The sequence below is a fragment of the Enhydra lutris genome, unplaced genomic scaffold (genome assembly GCF_002288905.1).
Source record: "Enhydra lutris kenyoni isolate GAN:26980312 unplaced genomic scaffold, ASM228890v2 scaffoldscaffold30, whole genome shotgun sequence".
In the NCBI taxonomy this organism is placed as follows: Eukaryota; Metazoa; Chordata; class Mammalia; order Carnivora; family Mustelidae; genus Enhydra; species Enhydra lutris.
The window spans coordinates 5,644,708-5,664,216 of record NW_019154114.1 but is presented as its reverse complement, the minus strand read 5'-3'; the positions used below and the strand labels follow the sequence as shown (position 1 = coordinate 5,664,216).

The window sequence follows — 19,509 nt, the reverse complement described above, 5'->3', positions numbered from 1 at the left end:
ACTCTAGCTCTAGGCTCTTTGTGACACAAGAGAAAGTTTACCTTATTTGTTTAAGGTACAAGAGTCAAGTCTCTGTTACTAACCACTGAGATTATTTCTAACTAACATATTAAGATTTAGCATTCTTTCATGTGGCTTTTAGTACCTTCTATCCATCTCCATTTAATTGCACACTACAGTCTGTACAAGTTGTCCAACATCTCCCTAACTAGACTATCAGCTCCAATGAGAACAGAGGTTTTGCCTTATTGTGATAGTATCTCCAGTATGTAACACAATTCCTGTTATAAATGTAGAAAATACTTGTTCAGTGAATAACCAAAACCTGCTAAGATTTGCCAGCAGGATGCACAACATGAGGACATGAGCTCAACCGGTGCCTTTTTTTTTCTTTTTAAACTGCTCTCTTGAACTCACAACCCCAAGATCAAGAGTTGTGTGCTCCACGGACTGAGCCAGGCAGACGCCCCCAGGTGCCATCTGCAACTCTGCAAACCTGGGTCAACAGGGTCCACGCTGAGGAGGACAGACACGACTCCCATTCCAATCTGCTTGCGTCTGAAAGCTCACTAGTCTGGGGGAAATCCACAAAGGGTTCACCCATGAGCAGCTGCAAAGCCAGGGAGGACCTTTCTCTGGAAACCATCCAGGGGGCTGCAGAATTACCGTGGTGGGCTGGAAGACGGGGGCGATATCGTTGATGTCAGTGATTGTGATCAGAGCCGTTGCGGTTGTACTTAACCCTTCACCTTGCAGGTCGGCAGCCTCGACCACCAGGGTGTACATGGGAATTTTCTGCAGAGATCAAAACCTGTGAGTCAGGACCAACAGCCACATCAAGCCCAGCCCAGGACATGGAAACCGTTTATTTGATCATTTGCTTCAATGCCAGCCTGCCTTCTAGGTATAAAACCTCTGAGAGCTGTTTAGATGCAAAGCTCAGACCATAAACATAAAGCGGCAAATGGCCTCAGCAGAGCTTTGTACTGTCCATGTGATTTAAGCTGATGTGTTTGCCCTCAACCCCCTCCAGAACCTCTTGACCCCTGACCTCCCGGTCCAACCCGGTGGTGAGCACGCTGATGACTCCTGTGTCCTTGTTGATAGTGAACATCATGCTGCTGGGCAGGAGGGGGTCTTGGGTGACGATGCGGTAAGCGATGGCGGCGTTGTAGGTGTTCACGTCGTCATCCGCATCTGTGGCCGTGACCTGCATCACGGAGGTGCCTGAAGTGGCGAGGGATAGAAAGAGTCGGTTCGGCTGCACTTTGATTCTGGTCAACACAGCTCCGCTCGGTTCTGTCCAGAGTGTTAAAAGAGGAGCCCTAGGGATGGTGCTGTGTTATGGCTCCATTCTCTGACTTCCAAAAATTTTTACCAAAGTGGTAGGGGAGGAAAAAAGCATTCCATCCAGTGAGCAGTGTTCCAATGACTCTGCTTTTCCAACAATTTAGGATGCGGGCTGGAGGTGAGGACAATGGGGAATAAAGAACCTCCCAACTAAACGCTGTTCCCTGTCTCTCATACTGAGTGAATGAGGTGAAAAACAGGAAAAAATCCCACCAATATCCCCACGTGGTGTCAGAGGCACAGCTTCACCAGAGAGAATGGTCACTAGAGATCACAGCCTTCAAGGTGGTAGAGAATACTTACAGCACATGCAACGGCCAAAGGACTAGTGCCCATGACATCAACAAAATTCCTTAGAGCTCCACAGGAAAAGGACAAATAGTCCAAGGGAAAAATGGAGCAAAAGACTTGAAGAGACAAGTCATGAAGAAGAAACCCGAATGGCCAGCAAACATAGAAAATGCTAATAGCCCATTAATAAATCAGAGACATGCCATTTAAAATTGTACAGAGATACCAAGTGCACACTCAACAAAGCTAAAAAGTCTAACAATTCTAGGATATCGACTGCTGGCGGGAATGTCAAGTGGTTCAACCACTAGTCACACTGAACAGGCACGTACCCCATATAACCGACCAATCCGCCATTATGGACACACACCCTGGACAAAGCCTCGTGAGTACGCATCAAGTCATATTAAAGAATGTTCTGAGAACACTATTTCGAACAGTGAAAAACTGAAACAAGCTCAAGTTCCCTCAACAGGGGAATAAAGGGCTTTCTACAAATATAAAAATAATAAATATGATGCAGCAATGAGAATGGATGACCTTGGACTGCTACGGGCACCAACACGAAGAACTTTATGTCCATAAAGCTGAAGGAGCAAAGCACATCACAGAAATACATGTAGACTGTGATTCCATGTATACAAAATCTGAAAACATGCCAAAAAACCCAGATATTATAGAGGGGGTACATATACACATGATGCACAAGATAAGGGGAAGCAAAGGAATGACTACCACCAAAGTCAGGGCAGTGGCTACCTTTACCACGGAGAGAAAAGAATGCGTTCAGGAATGGCAAAAATTTGTTTCTTCATTAGAGAAGGTTCTTAAACTGATCTTTTTTGCGGGGGAGGGGTGAGTTCTATGCCCATGTGGGGCTAGAATCCACAGCCCCAAGATCAAGAGTCACATGCTCTACCAACTGAGCCAGCCAGGCACCCCTCTTAAACTGCTCCTATTTTTTTTTTTTTTACAGATTATTTATTGATTTACTTTATTTATTTACTTTATTATGTATTTATTTGACAGAGAGCAAGAAGAGAGCACAGCAGGAGCAGCAGCAAAGGGAGGAGGAGAAGCAGGCTCCCTGCTGAGCCGGAAGCCCGATGTGGGGCTGGATCCTAGGACTCCTATTTTGTCATACACATTTCTGCAGAATGATGTTTTGTGTGCGTGCGCCGCACACACACATACACACAGGCTTCCAAAAAAGTTCTGTTCCTATGAAGGACCTGATCCCAAACACAAGCCCCAACACTTTGAGGTCTGAAGAATCTGAGTGTCTTTCTGGGTATTCAGCATCTTGACATTGGCCATACCTGGCAGAGCACCTTCCATGACAGATCCTTCAAAGACCTCCTGGGTGAACTCAGGCTTGTTGTCATTCTGATCAGTCACAGTGATCACGATCTCCATTGGGTCTTCGACTGCATTCCCATTAGAAGACACGGCGTGAGAATAGAGCTGTAACAACCAAGTGAGGGTTATTTGGACCCCAACAAGGAGGAAGAAATGGGAGAAGTCATGTGAGGAGAACTCCAGCTGGCCTCCACTCCCTCCCACTCTCCAAGACCCAAGGATGGACACCCCCCGGCCCCGCAGAGAACTTTTCTCATACATGTGCTGCTGCTTCAGTGATGTCATGACACTGGTTGAAGTCATATTATGTAAAGATTCATGTGCTGCAGAACACAACCACCAGGTCAGAGCTCCCCTTTCCCACAGGAAGGTTGGGGAGCCAGACCTAAGACAAGACCGGAGGCCTAAAACACTCTTATTCCCAGCAGGGTAAAATTTGCTCTGGCTTCTCCCGTCTAGTGTCTCTCCCAGATTTTTCTGCATTTGGCCCCATGTATTACCCACCAGCTCCCCAAGCTCACACAGCTACCAAGGTCCAGGAATGGCTTTTGCTCCCCAACATTGTAACTGGTCTCTTCGTTTGGGTCAGGAACTTTAAGCCCCAAGAGTAAGTTGATATCTTCTGTCTAAACTCATGTATGGTCCTAAGACTCCCCCTCTCTTTAATCCTAAAAGGAAAAAATCAACACCCCTCCCTCCCTTTTTCCAGATTCTCCTGTCATCTCCCCTTGTCAATGGGCATAGAGATATCCAATTAATAAGCCTCATACATCCAGAGCATCTGTTCTAGGGATCCAACATGGGTCGACCAAAAAAATTTGGAAGGATATGATCCCATTATTTGCATGCTTCTGAGAGGTACTCACGATGTACTTGGCGATTTGTTCTCTATCCAGAGGCTCTGTCACCTTCAGCCATCCCGTTTCTCTTTCAATAACAAATACACCAACCGGAGGTGTGTCAGCTCCTTGACCAGTGATGCTGTAGAAAACCTTGATTTCTTTGTCTCTGTTAGATTTGATCTGAAGACCAAACAGAACAAACAGAATTATCAAGGAAGGATCCTGACATTGGGGTTTTCCCGTTTTCTTCTAGGTCCTGTTCTGCCAAACTGCTCCCAGAGAAATAGAGAACTTCCTTCTCTACCTGAACCAGATTTTTAGGAAATGGGCCTTTCTCATTTTCTGGGCAGCTGATAGGAGGGATAACCCAGTCTCTCTTCTGTCTTCTGAGACCACGCTGGGAGTTCGGAAATGTGAGCACTTCTGTCTGGGTTTCAGAGATAGCATCCTAAAAAGAAAGGGGATGAAGAACAAAATTAGAAAATTCAGGGGAGGTAATACAGGCCAAAAACAGTCCCACCTAACCAGCCAGCATCTGCAGCCTTCTCGGGGGTAGGCAACGGTTTTAACTTAATAACAAAACACAACACAATGAACTTCTCTGACATATAATAAAAATGGTGTTCCCTTTTGATCCTTCTAATGTCCAGAATTCAAGTAATCATTATGTACACACAATTATACTTTTGAGAGTTTATTATTTTGCAAATTATTTCAAGCCTAAATATATCTGTCATTTTTAATAGAACATAACACTCTGTGGGGCACCTGTGTGGCTCATTGGGTTAAAGCCTCTGCCTTCAGCTCAGGTCATGATCCCAGGATCCTGGGATCGAGTCCCACATTGGGCAGCAGGGAGCCTGCTTCCCCCCCACCCGCCCCCGCCTAACTCTCTGCCTACTTGTGATCTCTGTCAAATAAATAATAAATAAAATCTTAAAAAAAAAAAAAAAAAAGAACATTACACTCTGATGATTGAATGTCAGAGTTTATTCAACAACTGAATATGCAAGCATTTCAATTTTCTTTTCTGTTTTTCCTAGGGGCTTAGGTCCCCAAAGTGGAGTTCTCAGCCTGGATGAGTTAAGGTTTAGGAATTTCTACTAAGAACTACTTTGTGCGGGCGCCTGGGTGGATCAGTGGTTTAAGCCTCTGCCTTCAGCTCAGGTCATGGTCTCGGGGTCCTGGGATCGAGCCCCACATCGGGCTCTCTGCTCAGCGGGGAGCCTGCTTCTCCCTCTCTCTTTGCCTGCCTCTCTGCCTATTTGTGATCTGTCTCTGTGTCAAAGAAATAAATAAAATCTTAAAAAAAAAAAAAAAGAACTACTTTGTGATCGATACCAATCCTATATTTTCATTGTATCATTTTATCTGTTTGGTTTCCATTTGTTTTAATAGAAGCTGTTGGGATGGGAACCAAAAACACCCTTTGAGACTTGTATTGAACAGTTTTCACGTGTGATAAAGAAAACTTTATGCACACACAGGGAAATAAGATAGTGGAAGATGGAAGAAAAATATCCTCCAAATTGTTTAAGTGCTTTAAAGTTATTAGTGGTAATACATAAAGGTTCTAGAGTACAATTCCATCCCCTACTCCCCACATAATCACTGATCACTGTTTGCCAAAGGTGATTCAAGTGCTATTTCCTGGCTTTTCACATTTGATTCAAAATGTACAAGATACAGCTGCCAGTGCAAGACTTCTTCCTGGAGTGCAACTCCCCTGCTGGACTACCCCGACCCTGGGTGCACAGAACTGCCGAGCCGCAGGGACTATCATACTGTCCTACAGCTCCCCCTGGGCTTTCATCCCCATCCAGGGCCCAACTATCCACCCTTCTGGCCAGACCAGATGCAGCCATAGGTCCCACGGCTCCATTACCAAGAGCTCATGCCCCCTGGTTCCTGCAAGCCACAGGAGCCGATACCAAAGAGGGGAAGAAGGTTGTGGCCCCGGAAAAGGACAGCCACTCACATTTGTGATTATGTAGGCTGCGGCAAAACCTACATGAAGAGTCCTCACCTCAAGGCACACCTGCAAACCCACACAGCTGAGAAGCCCTACCACCTGACTGACGGCTGCGGATGGAAATGTGTCCGCTCGGACAAACTGACCAGGCATCATGGTAAACACATCGGGCACTGACCCTCCTAGGGCCGAAGTGCAACTGGACCTTCTCCAAGTGGGACCACCTCACCTTACACACGAAGAGGCACTTTTAAAGCCCAGAAGGGTGGATGTGCCCCACCATACCAGTAGAGAATTCAGTATATATATGTATTTTTTTTTTTTAATATTGTATTTATTTATTTGACAGAGAGACACAGCGAGAGAAGGAACACAAGCAGGGGGAGTGAGAGAGGGAGAAGCAGGCTTCCCACCAAGCCGGGAGCCCGATGCGGGGCTCGATCCCAGAATCCTGGGATCATGACCTGAGCCGAAGGCAGACGCTTAACGACTGAGCCACCCAGGTGCCCCTATATATGTATTTTTTAACCTTTTAAACCGTACCCCCTTCTTCCCCAGGGGAAGGGAGGAACCCAGTTGGAAAGCACTATAACCATGGACAAGTTCCCAACAAGCCAACTTGTGAATAGATAATCGGGAGACACAAGGACACCAGAAGACAAATCAAAGAACCGATGAGGTCTGTGACTGGGTCTTCTATCATTCCAATGCTAAATCCAACTTGAATATTCCTGGACTTAAAAAACACCAAGTTGGGACGCCTGGGTGGGTCAGTGGGTTAAGCCGCTGCCTTCGGCTCAGGTCATGATCCCAGGGTCCAGGGATCGAGTCCCACATTGGGGTCCTTGCTCGGCAGGGAACCTGCTTCTCTCGCTGCCTCTGCCTGCCTCTCTGCCTGCTTGTGTGTACTCGCTTGCTCTCTCTCTCTCTGGCAAATAAATAAAATCTTAAAAAAAAAAAAACAACACACCAAGTTTGTGACTGAAGGTGTGGCTATCAGGGTTTAAATTAGAGCCATGAGTTGGGGGGGGGGGGGGGGGAAGACCAGAATTCCTTTGAATTGTGTTTCGATGCAATGTAAGTACAAAGATCACCTTGTACTCTTTGCCTTCTAAAAGCCATTATGATGATATTAGAAGAAGAGGAAGGAATTCATGTACAGAAAATGGGTTTTTAATAGCATAAATGATGGTGCCTGGTGAGTCTTGGTTCTAAAGGCATCAAATGAGGAAGCCCAAGTTCTCAAACTGCTGCATACTTCGACAAGCAAAATCTTGTTTTGTCTTTCAACCTACATTTATGACCTAAGTCAGGTAAATACACCTGGTTTACTTCTTTAACAGTTTTATGCAGAGGGGCGCCTGGGTGGCTTAGTCCTTAAGCATCTGCCTTTGGCTCAGGTCATGACTGGGATCAAGCCCCACATCGGGCTCCCTGCTTGGCGGGAAGCCTGCTTCTCCCTTTCCCACTCCCCCTGCTTGTGTGCCCTTTGTCTCCCCCCCAGGTCAAATAAACAAATAAAATCTTTAAAGAAAACAAAACAAGTATTTTTATGCAGTCTGTTATGCACTGTGGTTTCAGATGTGCAATAATTTGTACAGTGGTTTATTCCCAAGTATGCCTTAAGCAGAACAATTTTTTTTCTATATAGTTCTGCTAATACAAATTTTTAAAAATGCACAAGACAGACATGAGTTAAGATGAGATATCATCTCAGAATCCTTCCCAGTACTGCATTCCTACGTATTGGTTTTATACACACATACACTCTCACTCTCTCTCTCTCTCTCTCTCTCTCTCTACGTCCTTGGATTATTGATATTCCAGAGAAGTAGTCCCTCCTGAGTCAATGGCAAGCCGCAGAACCAGGATGCCTATCTGTGAATCCTCACTATGGCATTTACAACTCCGGGGGACACTGTTTTACTCTGTTCCACAGTTCCCTAATATGGGGTATCATTGGAAGGATTAAATGAGCTACTAGTATTGCAAATAAAGCACTTAGAATAGTTCCTGAGGGGCGCCTGGGTGGCTCAGTGGGTTAAGCCTCTGCCTTCGGCTCAGGTCATGATCCCAGAGTCCTGGGATCGAGCCCCACATCGGGCTCTCTGCTCCGCGGGAAGCCTGCTTCCTCCTCTCTCTCTGCCTGTTGCTCTGCCTGTCAAATAAATATTAAAAAAAAATAATAGCTCCTGAAACATATAAATGCTCAACAAATGGTCATAATGACAGTTAGGTTGGCAAACACTGAGCTGTGGTTTTAATGGATGTGAGTTTGGGATTAGATACAGCCCAGGAACAAAGTCTTCCAAGGACTGTCTGCAAATGTATCCTAAGCCTAAACAGGGCCATCTCGCACAGCCACTGAGTGTACAGCATCAGTGCATGAACCCAGGTTCATCTGCCACACTGAAGAGGAAGACAAAGGGCACGTGTTGCTGAGATCAGAACTGCGGAGTATTTTCAGAGAAAAAGAATAAAGAAATGATGAACACTGGCAAGAGAATATTAATATCTTCATGGGATGTTAAAGAGAACCATGCCTAAACATACTGAGCATGGAATTCGTCCCTCAGAAAAAAATCATACCAGACTGAGAAAATCTACCCAAAGATTAAAAAACCAGAAAGTTAAAAAGCGTAACTGACAAAAACTGTGTGTGTAGATATTTTTTTTTTTCTTTTTAAAGATTTTATTTATTCATTCGACAGAGAGAGATCACAAGTAGGCAGAGAGGCAGACAGAGAGAGAGAGGAGGAAGCAGGCTCCCCACCAAGGAGAGAGCCCGATGCGGGGCTCGATCCCAGGACCCTGGGATCATGACTTGAGCTGAAGGCAGAGGCTTTAACCCTCTGAGCCACCCAGGAGCCCCTGTGTGTAGATATTTATATACATAGTACATAGCATATTTTGATATATTTAAGATCTATGTATTTCAGGGCACCTGGGTAGCTCAGTGGGTTAAGCCGCTGCCTTCAGCTCGGGTCATGATCTCAGGGTCCTGGGATCGAGTCCCGCATCGGGCTCTCTGCTTGGCGGGGAGCCTGCTTCCCTCCCTCTCTCTGCCTGCCTCTCTGTCTACTTGTGATCTCTCTCTGTCAAATAAATAAATAAAATCTTTAAAAAAAAAAAAAAAGATCTATGTATTTCATATGAATTAAAGAAGTGGGAGTGTCACCCTTCCTTTTTTTTTTTTTTTAAAGATTTTAATGTAATTTCTTTTTCTTTTTTTTTTTTTAATTTTATTTATTTATTTGACAGAGATCACAAGTAGGCAGAGAGGCAGGCAGATAGAGAGGAAGGGAAGCAGGCTCCCCGCTGTGCAGAGAGCCCAACATGGGGCTAGATCCCAGGACTCTGGGATCACGACCCAAGCCGAAGGCAGAGGGTTTAACCCACTGAGCCACCCAGGCGCCCTAAAGTAATTTCTACACCCAACATGGCACTTGAACTTACAGCCCCAAGATCAAGAGTTGCATGCTCTACCAACTGAGCCAGTCCAGCGCCTCCCACTACCCCTTCTCCTAATGCAGGACCCACAGGGTCTCTTGAACTAGAAACGAACCAAAGTGAACCTCAGCAGCTATGTTGCCACATACCACTCAATATCCATTCTCCCTTTCTTATTTAAAAATGAACAAACCCCGAAGTATCTATACCTGTCCCTCTCCATATAGATCTCTCTATATAGATAGTTTTGTATCCAGCACTGTGTTCAAGTAAGAGAGTACGTTTTCTTTACTGCATTTACAGCTAGGTATGGCCATGAGGTCAAGTTCCAACCAATGAGATATAAGCCTTATTTGCTTAAGAATTCCACAAAGATGGTGGGGGTGGGGGGAACTGGGACAGGATGCCTTGGTGGCTCAGCCAGTTAAGCATCTGCCTTCAGCTCAGGTCATGATATCAGGGTCCTGGGAAGCCCCTGCATCAGGCTCCCTGCTCCATGGGGAGCCTGCTTCTCCTTCTCCCTCTGCCTGCTGCTCCCCCTGCTTGTGCTCTCTTGCTATCTCTCAGTCAAACAAATGACTTAAAAAAAAAAAATCCGCAAAGTGAGTGCCTGGCTACCTCAGTTACAAGGCCAAGCAACGCTAGATCTCAGAGTTCTAAGTTCAAGCCACATGTTGGATGTAGAGATTCATTTTTTTTTTAATCTTTTAAAAATGAATTCCATAAAGACTTCTTTAAAAAGGCAGGCAGACAACTGAGTGATGCTTTTGTTCGCTTTCTTCCTTTCTCCTTACCATCTAGAATGAAGATTTGATGACTAGAGCACCAGCAGCCATTTTGGATCACGCGGTCCCCTTGAGGATGGAAGCCATATGTTAAGGATGGCAGAATAGAAAGGAAAAGAGTAATCTAGGCTCCTAATGACTGTAGGGTCTCCATACTGCCACAACTTACCCTTGAATTTCTTCAACTTAACGAAGAAATACTCCATTTTGAATAAGGCACTCTCATTCATCATTTTCTATAATATGCATTTGAACCTCATCATGATAAAACAAAAAGAGAGGCAGAGGCAAAACTGGCAGAAATAGGGAGGAAAAGTTTGAAAAAACCAAGCTCAAAACTTATCTTTTGGTCATAGGAGCCTTCCACACACAGTGGTCCAGCAATAACTCACCATGCTGAACTTACATAAATGATGGAATCAACTGGAGACTTGAGTCAAGGAGCTATGTTAATAAACTGCTACTAAGTTCTTCATTTTTCTGGTCTACCAGAAAAGAGGTAGATCTGGGAGAAAAGAATGTATCTATCAAGACTATTAAACTCCTGCATCTCAACTACCTTTGGGGAGAAAAACAGAAGCCAGCCTTAAAGACTTTGGTACTTCCAACATGTTCTGTATTTTTAAGGCAGTACCAGAATACAACTAGAACGACCTCCAGAAAGACATTCTGGTAGGAAGCACGATGGGAACAATTTAGAAACTAGCAAAGGTGTCTGCTTGGGTAACAATACCCAGAAACACTGTTGCCGAGAACTGGGCAGATATATATCCTTTCATTCATGGCCTATTCACCCATCTGTCCATTCAGTATTTACAGGGTTCCTAGTGCATGCCCGGCTGTGGGACAGGCACCACAAATACAACAGGGAAGGATCTCCTGCAGATTACAGTCCAACGGAACAAAAGCTTCCTGCTGACTTTTCTCATCCCATCCCAAGACCCTCCCCAGTAGAAACACAAAGAGTAAAATGAAATGGAAAAAAAAAAGATAGAAAAAAAAATGTTATCTAAGTATTAAAGCAATAAAAATAATAGAATGATCAGAGAATAGATCTCTTATTCATTCTTCCTCTAAGAAAATGAGCAATTACTGAGTACTTAGTGTATGCCTAACATATTACAGCATTTCACATGTATTAATTCCTGCAGTCACTCTTCTCCACGTTACAGGTAACCTCTTTGTGATTGAAATTCCTTAAGTGAACTCTCCTCCAGCTACTCAGGTAGTGAGTGGCAGGATTATGATTCAATCCCAGACAGTGTCCACATTCTTACCCACTATTTTCTATTACGGACAGAAAGATGATTAACACCTTGCCGTCATTCCACCTGATCCCTCCCCACCCAAACACAAAAAAATTCCCAGCAAGAATTAGTTCAGGGGCGCCTGGGTGACTCAGTGGGTTGGGCCTCTGCCTTCGGCTCGGGTTGTGATCTCAGCATTCTGGGATTGGGCCCCGAGTCGGGCTCTCTGCTCAGTGGGGAGCCTGCTTCCCCCTCTCATTTTGCCTGCCTCTCTCTCTGCCTACTTGTGGTCTCTGTCAAATAAATAAAATCTTAAAAAAAAGACAAAAAATAGAATTAGTTCAGTGAAACCAACAGTCTCAACTAGGGGGATTCCACAACACCCCCCACCAGCACTGGCCATGCCTGGAGACATTTCTGGTTGTGATGACGAGGAGAGTGCTACTGGTATCTGTTCAGTGGGCTAAAGGCAGGGAGGCTGCTGAATGTCACAAGAAAAACTATCCAGCCCCAAATGCGAAAGGTGCAAATGGCAGAGAAGTCAGATTGGGCAACAGACTTAAAACAAGAGTGAACTTCTAAGAAACCAACATACATGATGGTGGTGGCGGTGATGGTGGTCACGGTGCTCGGCTGCCTTCAGCGTGACTCTGGCAGAGAGCTTCCTGCGGCTGGAGTCCCAGGCGTGGACCAGAAAACTCAGCTCCGGTTTATGAAGTTGTAGAGGTCGCTTGACAGTCACCACACCATCTGCGTTCACTTTGAATCGCGTGTCATCAGCATTGTAGGCCGTCCCTGGCCGGCCAGTGCATCCTTCAAAACTCACTGTGGGGCATCAATCACAGGGATTAGGAAATGGGGCAGCGTCGAGACAAGAGCATCCCTTCTCTCTAAAGTGAACTTGGTTTACCCACCAAAAGCCTGACACACACAAAACAAACACAAGCAAAACAACCCCAGTGTGGGGACAGAACAGAAAGATGGCAAAGTCCCCAATATCGTTATGATGTTGCTCAGCATCCCAGGGGGACTGTTAAACATGGTCTCATTTCTTTCTTAGCTGCTTGTAAAATGCAAACAGTAACCTGTTTAGAAAGTAACTTTTTTTCAAAAGCCAAAAAGGGGCCTCTCCTTCAGCTGGCTCCTGACAACATGAAAACAGACCGCGGAATCAAAGAGAATACTTACGAAGTTCAAAGGTTAGAGACTAAGGTACAGTGAGACGTTGTGGAGGGTCTACATTCAAGTAAGAGTTTACATTTCAATAAACAGTGGCAGATAATAAAAGAGAGGCACATGGCAGGATGCTTAAGAGAGGAAGAGAGTACCTGTGTTCAAGTCCCAGCTCTGCTTATTATTAACTCTGTGACCTTAGAAAAAGTACTTAACCTCCCTGCGCCTCAGACTACCCAACTACAGAACGAAGGCAACAAGAGCGACTCCCCTGAGACCGAGATTCTCTCTCCCTCTACCCCTCCCCGCTACTAGCGTGCACGTATGTATACTCTCTAGATAAATAAAATCTTAAAAAAAAAAAAAGAAAAAAACCTTTAAAAACAAATGTGGCTTTGCTTAATCATTTATTCAACCCTCATGAGTATTCCACAAAAGACACTGATCACCCCAAATACGCAGGGAGTGCTGACTATGTGCTTATTACCTGAAGCATCCGGAGGTAATGCCTGCTTGCAATCAGCTGGGGGAAGCGAAACTGATCATCTGGGTAGGGGAGATAATGAGTTATCTTCAACCTGATCACACAGGGCAGCAAATAAATGCAGAAGACAGAGAAGGATTAAAAGAAACAGAGAGAGAGAGAGAAGGACTGCTTGGGTGGGGCAATGTTATGACCAACGATTTCAAAACTCTACTTCAAACTTTATAGCTATCAATGTATTGAAACGTAAGAACTACCAATCAATACCCAAAGCTGGAGATGTTGTGATGAAAAATGTTTACACTAAACAGCAGAATCCCCAAGAACTCATTGTACAGGGTTCACCAAGCCAAATGCCAGAAACTGTGCTGAACTCTAGAGACAAGCTTGTCAACAAGACCGACAATGCACCTGCTCTCACTGAGCTTACACTGTCGTGGAAGATATGAACAAATACAGAAATCAGTAACTTCAGGTAGTGATGAGTGACAGATATAAAGAAATTAAAGACAGTGATACAAGAATGATGGGGAGGTGGGGGCCAACTGGGTGGTTCAGTAGGTTAAGCATCTGGCTCTTGATCTCAGCTCAGATCCTATTTGTTTATTTGTTTGTTTTTAAGATTCATTCATTTATTTATTTATTTATCTGAGAGAGAGACGGGGGGGGGGGAGCAGAGGGAGAGGGACAAGCAGACTCTGTGCTGAGCATGGAGCCTGACGTGGGGCTCGATCCCAGGACCCTGAGATCATGACCTGAGACAAAATCAAGAGTTGCATGCTTAACCAAATAAGCCACCCAGGCACCCCTCAGCTCAAGTCTTAATCTCAAGGTCGTGAGTTCAAGCCCCATGTCGCACCTCATGTTGGGCTCCAAGCTGAGCATGGCATGTATTTTTTAAAAATTAAAATTAGAAGATGATGATGAAGAAATGATGGGACAAGGGGATTCAGAAAGGTGTGACTCATACTGGATGGTGAGCACAGACCTCCCTTGGTGGAGGTGGCAGAGCTGAGATCTGAAGGGGCAAGTCTTGCAGAAACCTGTCTCAGGGGCCCAAGAGGCAGAGAGAACAGCCAATTAAAACAGTTCGCTCCGGGGGCGCCTGGGTGGCTCAGTGGGTTAAGCCGCTGCCTTCGGCTCAGGTCATGATCTCAGGGTCCTGGGATCGAGTCCCACATCGGGCTCTCTGCTCGGCGAGAAGCCTGCTTCCCTCTCTCTCTGCCTGCCTCTCCGTCTACTTGTGATCTCTGTCAAATAAATAAATAAAATCTTTAAAAAAAAAAAAAAAAAAAAAAAAAAAAAACAGTTCGCTCCGCAAAACTCTCAAAGTGGCCTGTTCTCATCCTTTTCAAATACTTGCCCTTCATTTCTCCAGTGGAATTTCTATTCTGTCCAAGTGATCTTTTATAAAAATTCCTCCTCTTCAATCTATTTTAACACAGCCAGACACTTCTCCATTCATGAGTATCAGGTCTCTGCCACAAAGTCCTACAACCATCCTCCATACCTGGGTTGCAATTTTCCATTTTTTCCACCAGGGGCCACCCTTGCAAATGTTTCTGAAGCCAACAGCCCCACCCTTGCTGGAGAAGCCAGTGACTGCGTTGACAAGGTGAGCACCACCATCATCATTCCCTTTTGAAGACTAAGGCGAGGAGAGGTTAAGAAATTTGCCTGACATCCGAAAACCAGGTGAGGGGCAGAGCGGGGACTGGCCCTCAACCTGAGTTACTCAGTGTCACGATTACAGTCCGCTGCCCTGAAGAGACCTTGTCAGGCCTTGGTTATTTGGAAGAATGGTTTGGCCTCCTAGCTAGAATCCAGGGAAATCTGGGGCCACCTTGTGCTGGAGTCGCTACCTGGCCGAACAAACAGAGAGTTCACAGGAAGGGAGCTGGGTCCTTCAAACAATCACCCACCCAACCCTCTCTCCCCACTGTTTGCAAAAGCAAAAATCAAAACCATGCCTTCACCCCTACCCTCACTCCTAATTCTGGTTTTATTTTTATTTATTTATTTTTTTAAGATTTTATTTATTTATTTGACAGACAGAGATCACAAGTAGGCAGAGAGGCAGGCGGGGTGGGGGCGGGAGGAGGCTCCCCCCCGAGCAGAGAGCCCGATGTGGGACTTGATCCCAGGACCCTGAGATCATGACCTGAGCTGAAGGCAGAGGTTTTAACCCACTGAGCCACCCAGGCGCCCCTAATTCTGGTTTTATTAACTCCACATCCCAAACTTGAAGGGGTGAGGGTGGGGTGAGCAGGGGAAGGCTGCAGTAAATAACAGGAAGAGGGACAAGAAGAAAGAGCCAGTCTGAGTCTTGTGGCCAAATAATAAGCCCAGATCCCACCATGTTCTGCTGAGTGGCCTTAAACAACATGCTTAACTTCTCTGGGCCTCAGTCACCATCACTGATGGAGCCTACCTCTTCAGGGTTTTTGTGAAGATTAACAGAGGCAGTGAATGTGATCACATTTTGAATGTGGAAGAGCAACGCGAGTAGAAAATGATAATTATCATTCCAGTGCATTTGGGTAGACAAACCTGAAGTATTTGCCACAAGTCAAGTATCTGCTAAACGAGCAGAGAAACCATAAAATGACAAGAGAAGCAAGAAGAAATGCGAAGTCCTTCAAGGATGGGCAGATACTGTCTTTTATGTCAAACATAAGAATTCCATCTCAAACCAGCAAAACAAGATGTTTTTCAAATAACCCTCCCTCCAAACCCATCTCAGCAGAAGCAATGGGGTGAGTCTGGAGGATCTGGGGGTTGTCACATAAACAGGGAGCAAGAGCTGCCCCTGCTTATCACAACAAATTAATTCCTTCCCCCAGCTGGCCCCAATCAGCGCAGTGAAAGTTGGGACAAGCAGGACTAGACTTGTCCAGAGGGCGGGAGCCTGAAAAACTGAAAATGGTTTTGCAAATAACTTTGATCCAAGGTGCTTAACCTGTTTGGGGCATCTTGTCTTAATGGTGGCTAAGCCCCACCCTTTGAGAAGTGACAAAGAAGTGTGTGGAACCCTAACTTGAATTTCCAGGTGCTCATTAAGGCCCATTATCTTTCTGTGCAACCCGATCCTCTGGGCTGATAAACCAGAAATTACAGGCAAGATGAGGGAATGAATCTCCAGCTCCGGGAAGGCTCTAGGAGGCTTGCTTCAGCCCTGACAAAGGCTGGGCAGTGTCTCAGAGCCACAGTGACCACTACCACCAGCCTGTGAAGGCAAACAAGAACAGCAAAGATTTAAAAGGACAGAACATGGGGGCGCCTGGGTGGTTCAGTGGGTTAAAGCCTCTGCCTTCGGCTCAGGTGATGATCCCAGGGTCCTGGGATCGAGCCCCACATCGGGCTCTCTGCTCAGCGGGGAGCCTGCTTCCTCCTCCTCTCTCTGCCTGCCTCTCTGCCTACTTGTGATCTCTGTCAAATAAATAAATAAATAAATAAAATCTTTAAAAAAAAATTTTTAAAAATTAAAGGACTGGACATGGGAACTGGGTATATTTTAAAGTTTCACAATAAAAAATTAAACAAAAATAAAACTAGCAAGGAATTAAGTATTAAGTCAGGATGACCTCCTTTCCTAAAATTTGTCATTTGTTCACTAGGTCTAGAAACCAATCCCAGTAACAAGAGCTAAGAACCCAGGTGGCCACCTCTAGGTGTGAAACCCCCCCCTCTTTTTTTTAAAAGATCTTGCTTATTTGAGATAAAGAACAAGAGTGGGGGCATGGAGGGGGAAGGAGAAGCAGACTCCCTGCTGAGCAGGGAGCGGTTGTGAGGCTCGGTCCCACCACCCTGAGATCATGACCTGTACTGAAGGCAAATGGTTAACCAAATGAGCCCCCCAGGAGCCCCTGAAAATCTTTTCACCACAATAATATCATCACCATCAAAAACCACAGACTCAACTAATAGCTTCAACTACCTCTGACCTCCTGTTCTCTTAATACATTTGAACATTTGTAGAACGTACGTGCCAGGCTCCAATCTAACTAAGCCCTTTACCAATATTAACTCACTTCACCCCAGACCTCTATGAAGTGGGTACTACCAGTGTTCCCTTTTTACATGTGGGGAAACTGAGGCAGCTCCTAAGCTGCAGAGCTGAGATTAAAACCCAGGCAGTCTAAGAATTCTCGCTCCTAAACACTGCCTCACACCACTCTCTGCAAGCCATACCCTTGCACTGAAGCTCTTTAAGTCCAATTCCTCCAGCCACCTCCACTTTCTTTGTCCTAACATATGTGCTTGTGAGGCGAGGGGCTGGACCGTCTGCCTCCAAGGTGAGTGTTCTTCACCACTGTTTCCTACTGGCAAAACGGGGATATGCTTCCTAGCAATAATAAAAAGAAACATTATTAAGGGGGGAAAAATGTTTAAAAACATCCCAGAGCAGTAGGGAATTCTACCCACCAGGACGTTAATGGTAATTAGGGTGGAGGCTGGAGGCGGGAAATTCAGAGTGTGGCTGGGTTTTTTCCCAACATATTTTTCCTTTTTTAATCTTTGTACGTATTATATTGTGCATTACGATTAAAGAAAACTCCTTTTTAAATGACAAAGATGACTTTTTGAAAGTTTATTTTTTTTTAATTTTTTTTAAGATTTTATTTATTTGACAGACATCACAAGTAGACAGAAAGGCAGGCAGAGAGAGGACAGGCTCCCTGCTGAGCAGATAGCCCGATGCGGGGCACGATCCGGGGCACGATCCCGGGACCCTGGGATCATGACCTGAGCTGAAGGCAGAGGCTTTAACCCACTGAGCCACCCAGGCGCTCCTGAAAGTGTATTTTTTTAAAGATTTTATTTATTTGAGAGAGAGAGAGAGAACACAGGTGGGAGAGAGGGGCAGAGGGAGAGGCAGACTCCCCGCTGAGCAGGGAGCCCACCATGCGGGGCTCAATCCCAGGACCCTGAGACCATGACCTGAGCCAAAGTGAAATGCTTAGCCCACTGAGCCACCCAGGCACCCCTTGGAGGTGCACAGCGCGGAGAGCACACTGGAGAAACACATCGTGATTCTCGTGCATTATCATCCTGTTAAGTGCCCTATTTTCTAACTCACCTGGCAGAAATGACTTAAGTTCAAACTAAAAATTAAACCCGAGTTCATGAAAAGCTTTTGGTCCCAGGGCAGGGCTTTGAATGCTGAGCAACATTCTTTGCTTGCAATTGCCATTGTGGCTCAAAAAGTCCTTTTTTAAGGATTCCATTTCTTCTTCCACCCCCCACCAAACCCCATAGCTGGAATGTGAGTGGGTAGAAACCAGACAGTCTCAAAAGCCTTCATATGTTTCTGGGAGATGTTGAAATTTAAGAATAGGGACCCACAATCAAAGCCAGCTAACCATAGTTGAGTTATTTGGTAACCAGTGGGATAACCCAGTCTCTTAGCAGCAACTGCTTAAAAGCAGTGTTTTCCCCACACTACACACAAAGGCACGCATTATGGATTGTTTCTCTCTCGTTGGAATACATTTCCCACAGCCAACACCATAGAACCCTGCATTTAGATTTATTTCAAGGACCATTTGAACTTGAGCACTCAGCCTTAAGAGAAGGTCGCACACACAAGATCAGAGAGCCTTCTGAGGCTCCTGGGGGTCGTGTAGCCACTGCATACCCCAAACCAAGGACTTTGGTTTCTAACTTAAATACTGAAGATAAAAGACAAAAAGTTTAACTTGATGGACGAAAGGAATCCTGGAGAGACAGACATTATCACTTAGCTAGGCAGGAGCTTCTTTTTGTTGGGTAGGAGTGGTGTTTCTAACTCTAACCACAAAGCCCTAATTCTCCGCGGATACCACTGCCTATAAAATTTCTTTCTAGATTCCATTTTCTTTGATGCCACTGGGTGACTCTGGAACATCTTCCTTTAATGGGTGTCCATGAAATTACTCAAACTTATAGGTTCACTGAGCATCCGTGATCAGCACGCGTGCGAACACACACACACACACACACACACAGCATGTTTAATAAAGGCGATTGGGGTGCCTGGATGTCTCAGTCGGTTAAGCATCTGCCTTCAGCACAGATCATGACCCCAGAGTCCTGGGATGGAGCCCCAGGTCGGGCTTCCTGTTCAGCGGTTAAGTCTGCTTCATCCTCTCCCTCTGCCCCTCCTCACCACTTGTGCGCTCTCCCTCACTCTCTCTCTCTCTAAGATTTTATTTATTTATTTATTTACAAGAGACAGAGAGAGGAAGAGGCAGAGGCAGAGGGAGAAGCAGTCTCCCCACTGAGCAGGGGAGCCCAACACCGGGCTCAACCCCAGGACCTGGGATCATGACCTGAGCTGAAGGCAGATGCCCAACCGACTGAGTCACGCAGGGGCCCATTCTCCCTCACTTTCTTAAATAAATAAATAAAATCTTGAAAGAAAGAAAGGAAGGAAGGAAGGAAGGAAGGAAGGAAAGGATGATCAGGCCCCCAGGCTGGTTACATTCGGGGAAGACTGAGAGTCAAGTTATACTAGGAAGACTATCTTTTCAGCCCTGATAAGTATCTGTATGTGTCCATTTGCTACCAACTAGCA

General features: G+C 45.4%; 1 protein-coding gene across 2 annotated transcripts in view; it reads right to left on the bottom strand.

Annotated features, from left to right (window-relative positions):
• The window catches only part of LOC111152817 (cadherin 1), an 84,416-nt gene that overhangs the window by 22,997 nt on the left and 41,910 nt on the right, over nucleotides 1-19,509 (bottom strand). For both annotated transcript variants that reach the window (XM_022511474.1, XM_022511475.1), the window contains exons 3-8: nucleotides 11,892-12,121; nucleotides 4,147-4,290; nucleotides 3,867-4,022; nucleotides 2,961-3,105; nucleotides 1,052-1,227; nucleotides 667-795 (exon numbers count right to left, since the gene is read on the bottom strand). In XM_022511474.1, coding sequence (XP_022367182.1) covers nucleotides 667-795; nucleotides 1,052-1,227; nucleotides 2,961-3,105; nucleotides 3,867-4,022; nucleotides 4,147-4,290; nucleotides 11,892-12,121 — 980 coding nt within the window. The remainder of the gene's footprint in view (nucleotides 1-666; nucleotides 796-1,051; nucleotides 1,228-2,960; nucleotides 3,106-3,866; nucleotides 4,023-4,146; nucleotides 4,291-11,891; nucleotides 12,122-19,509) is intronic.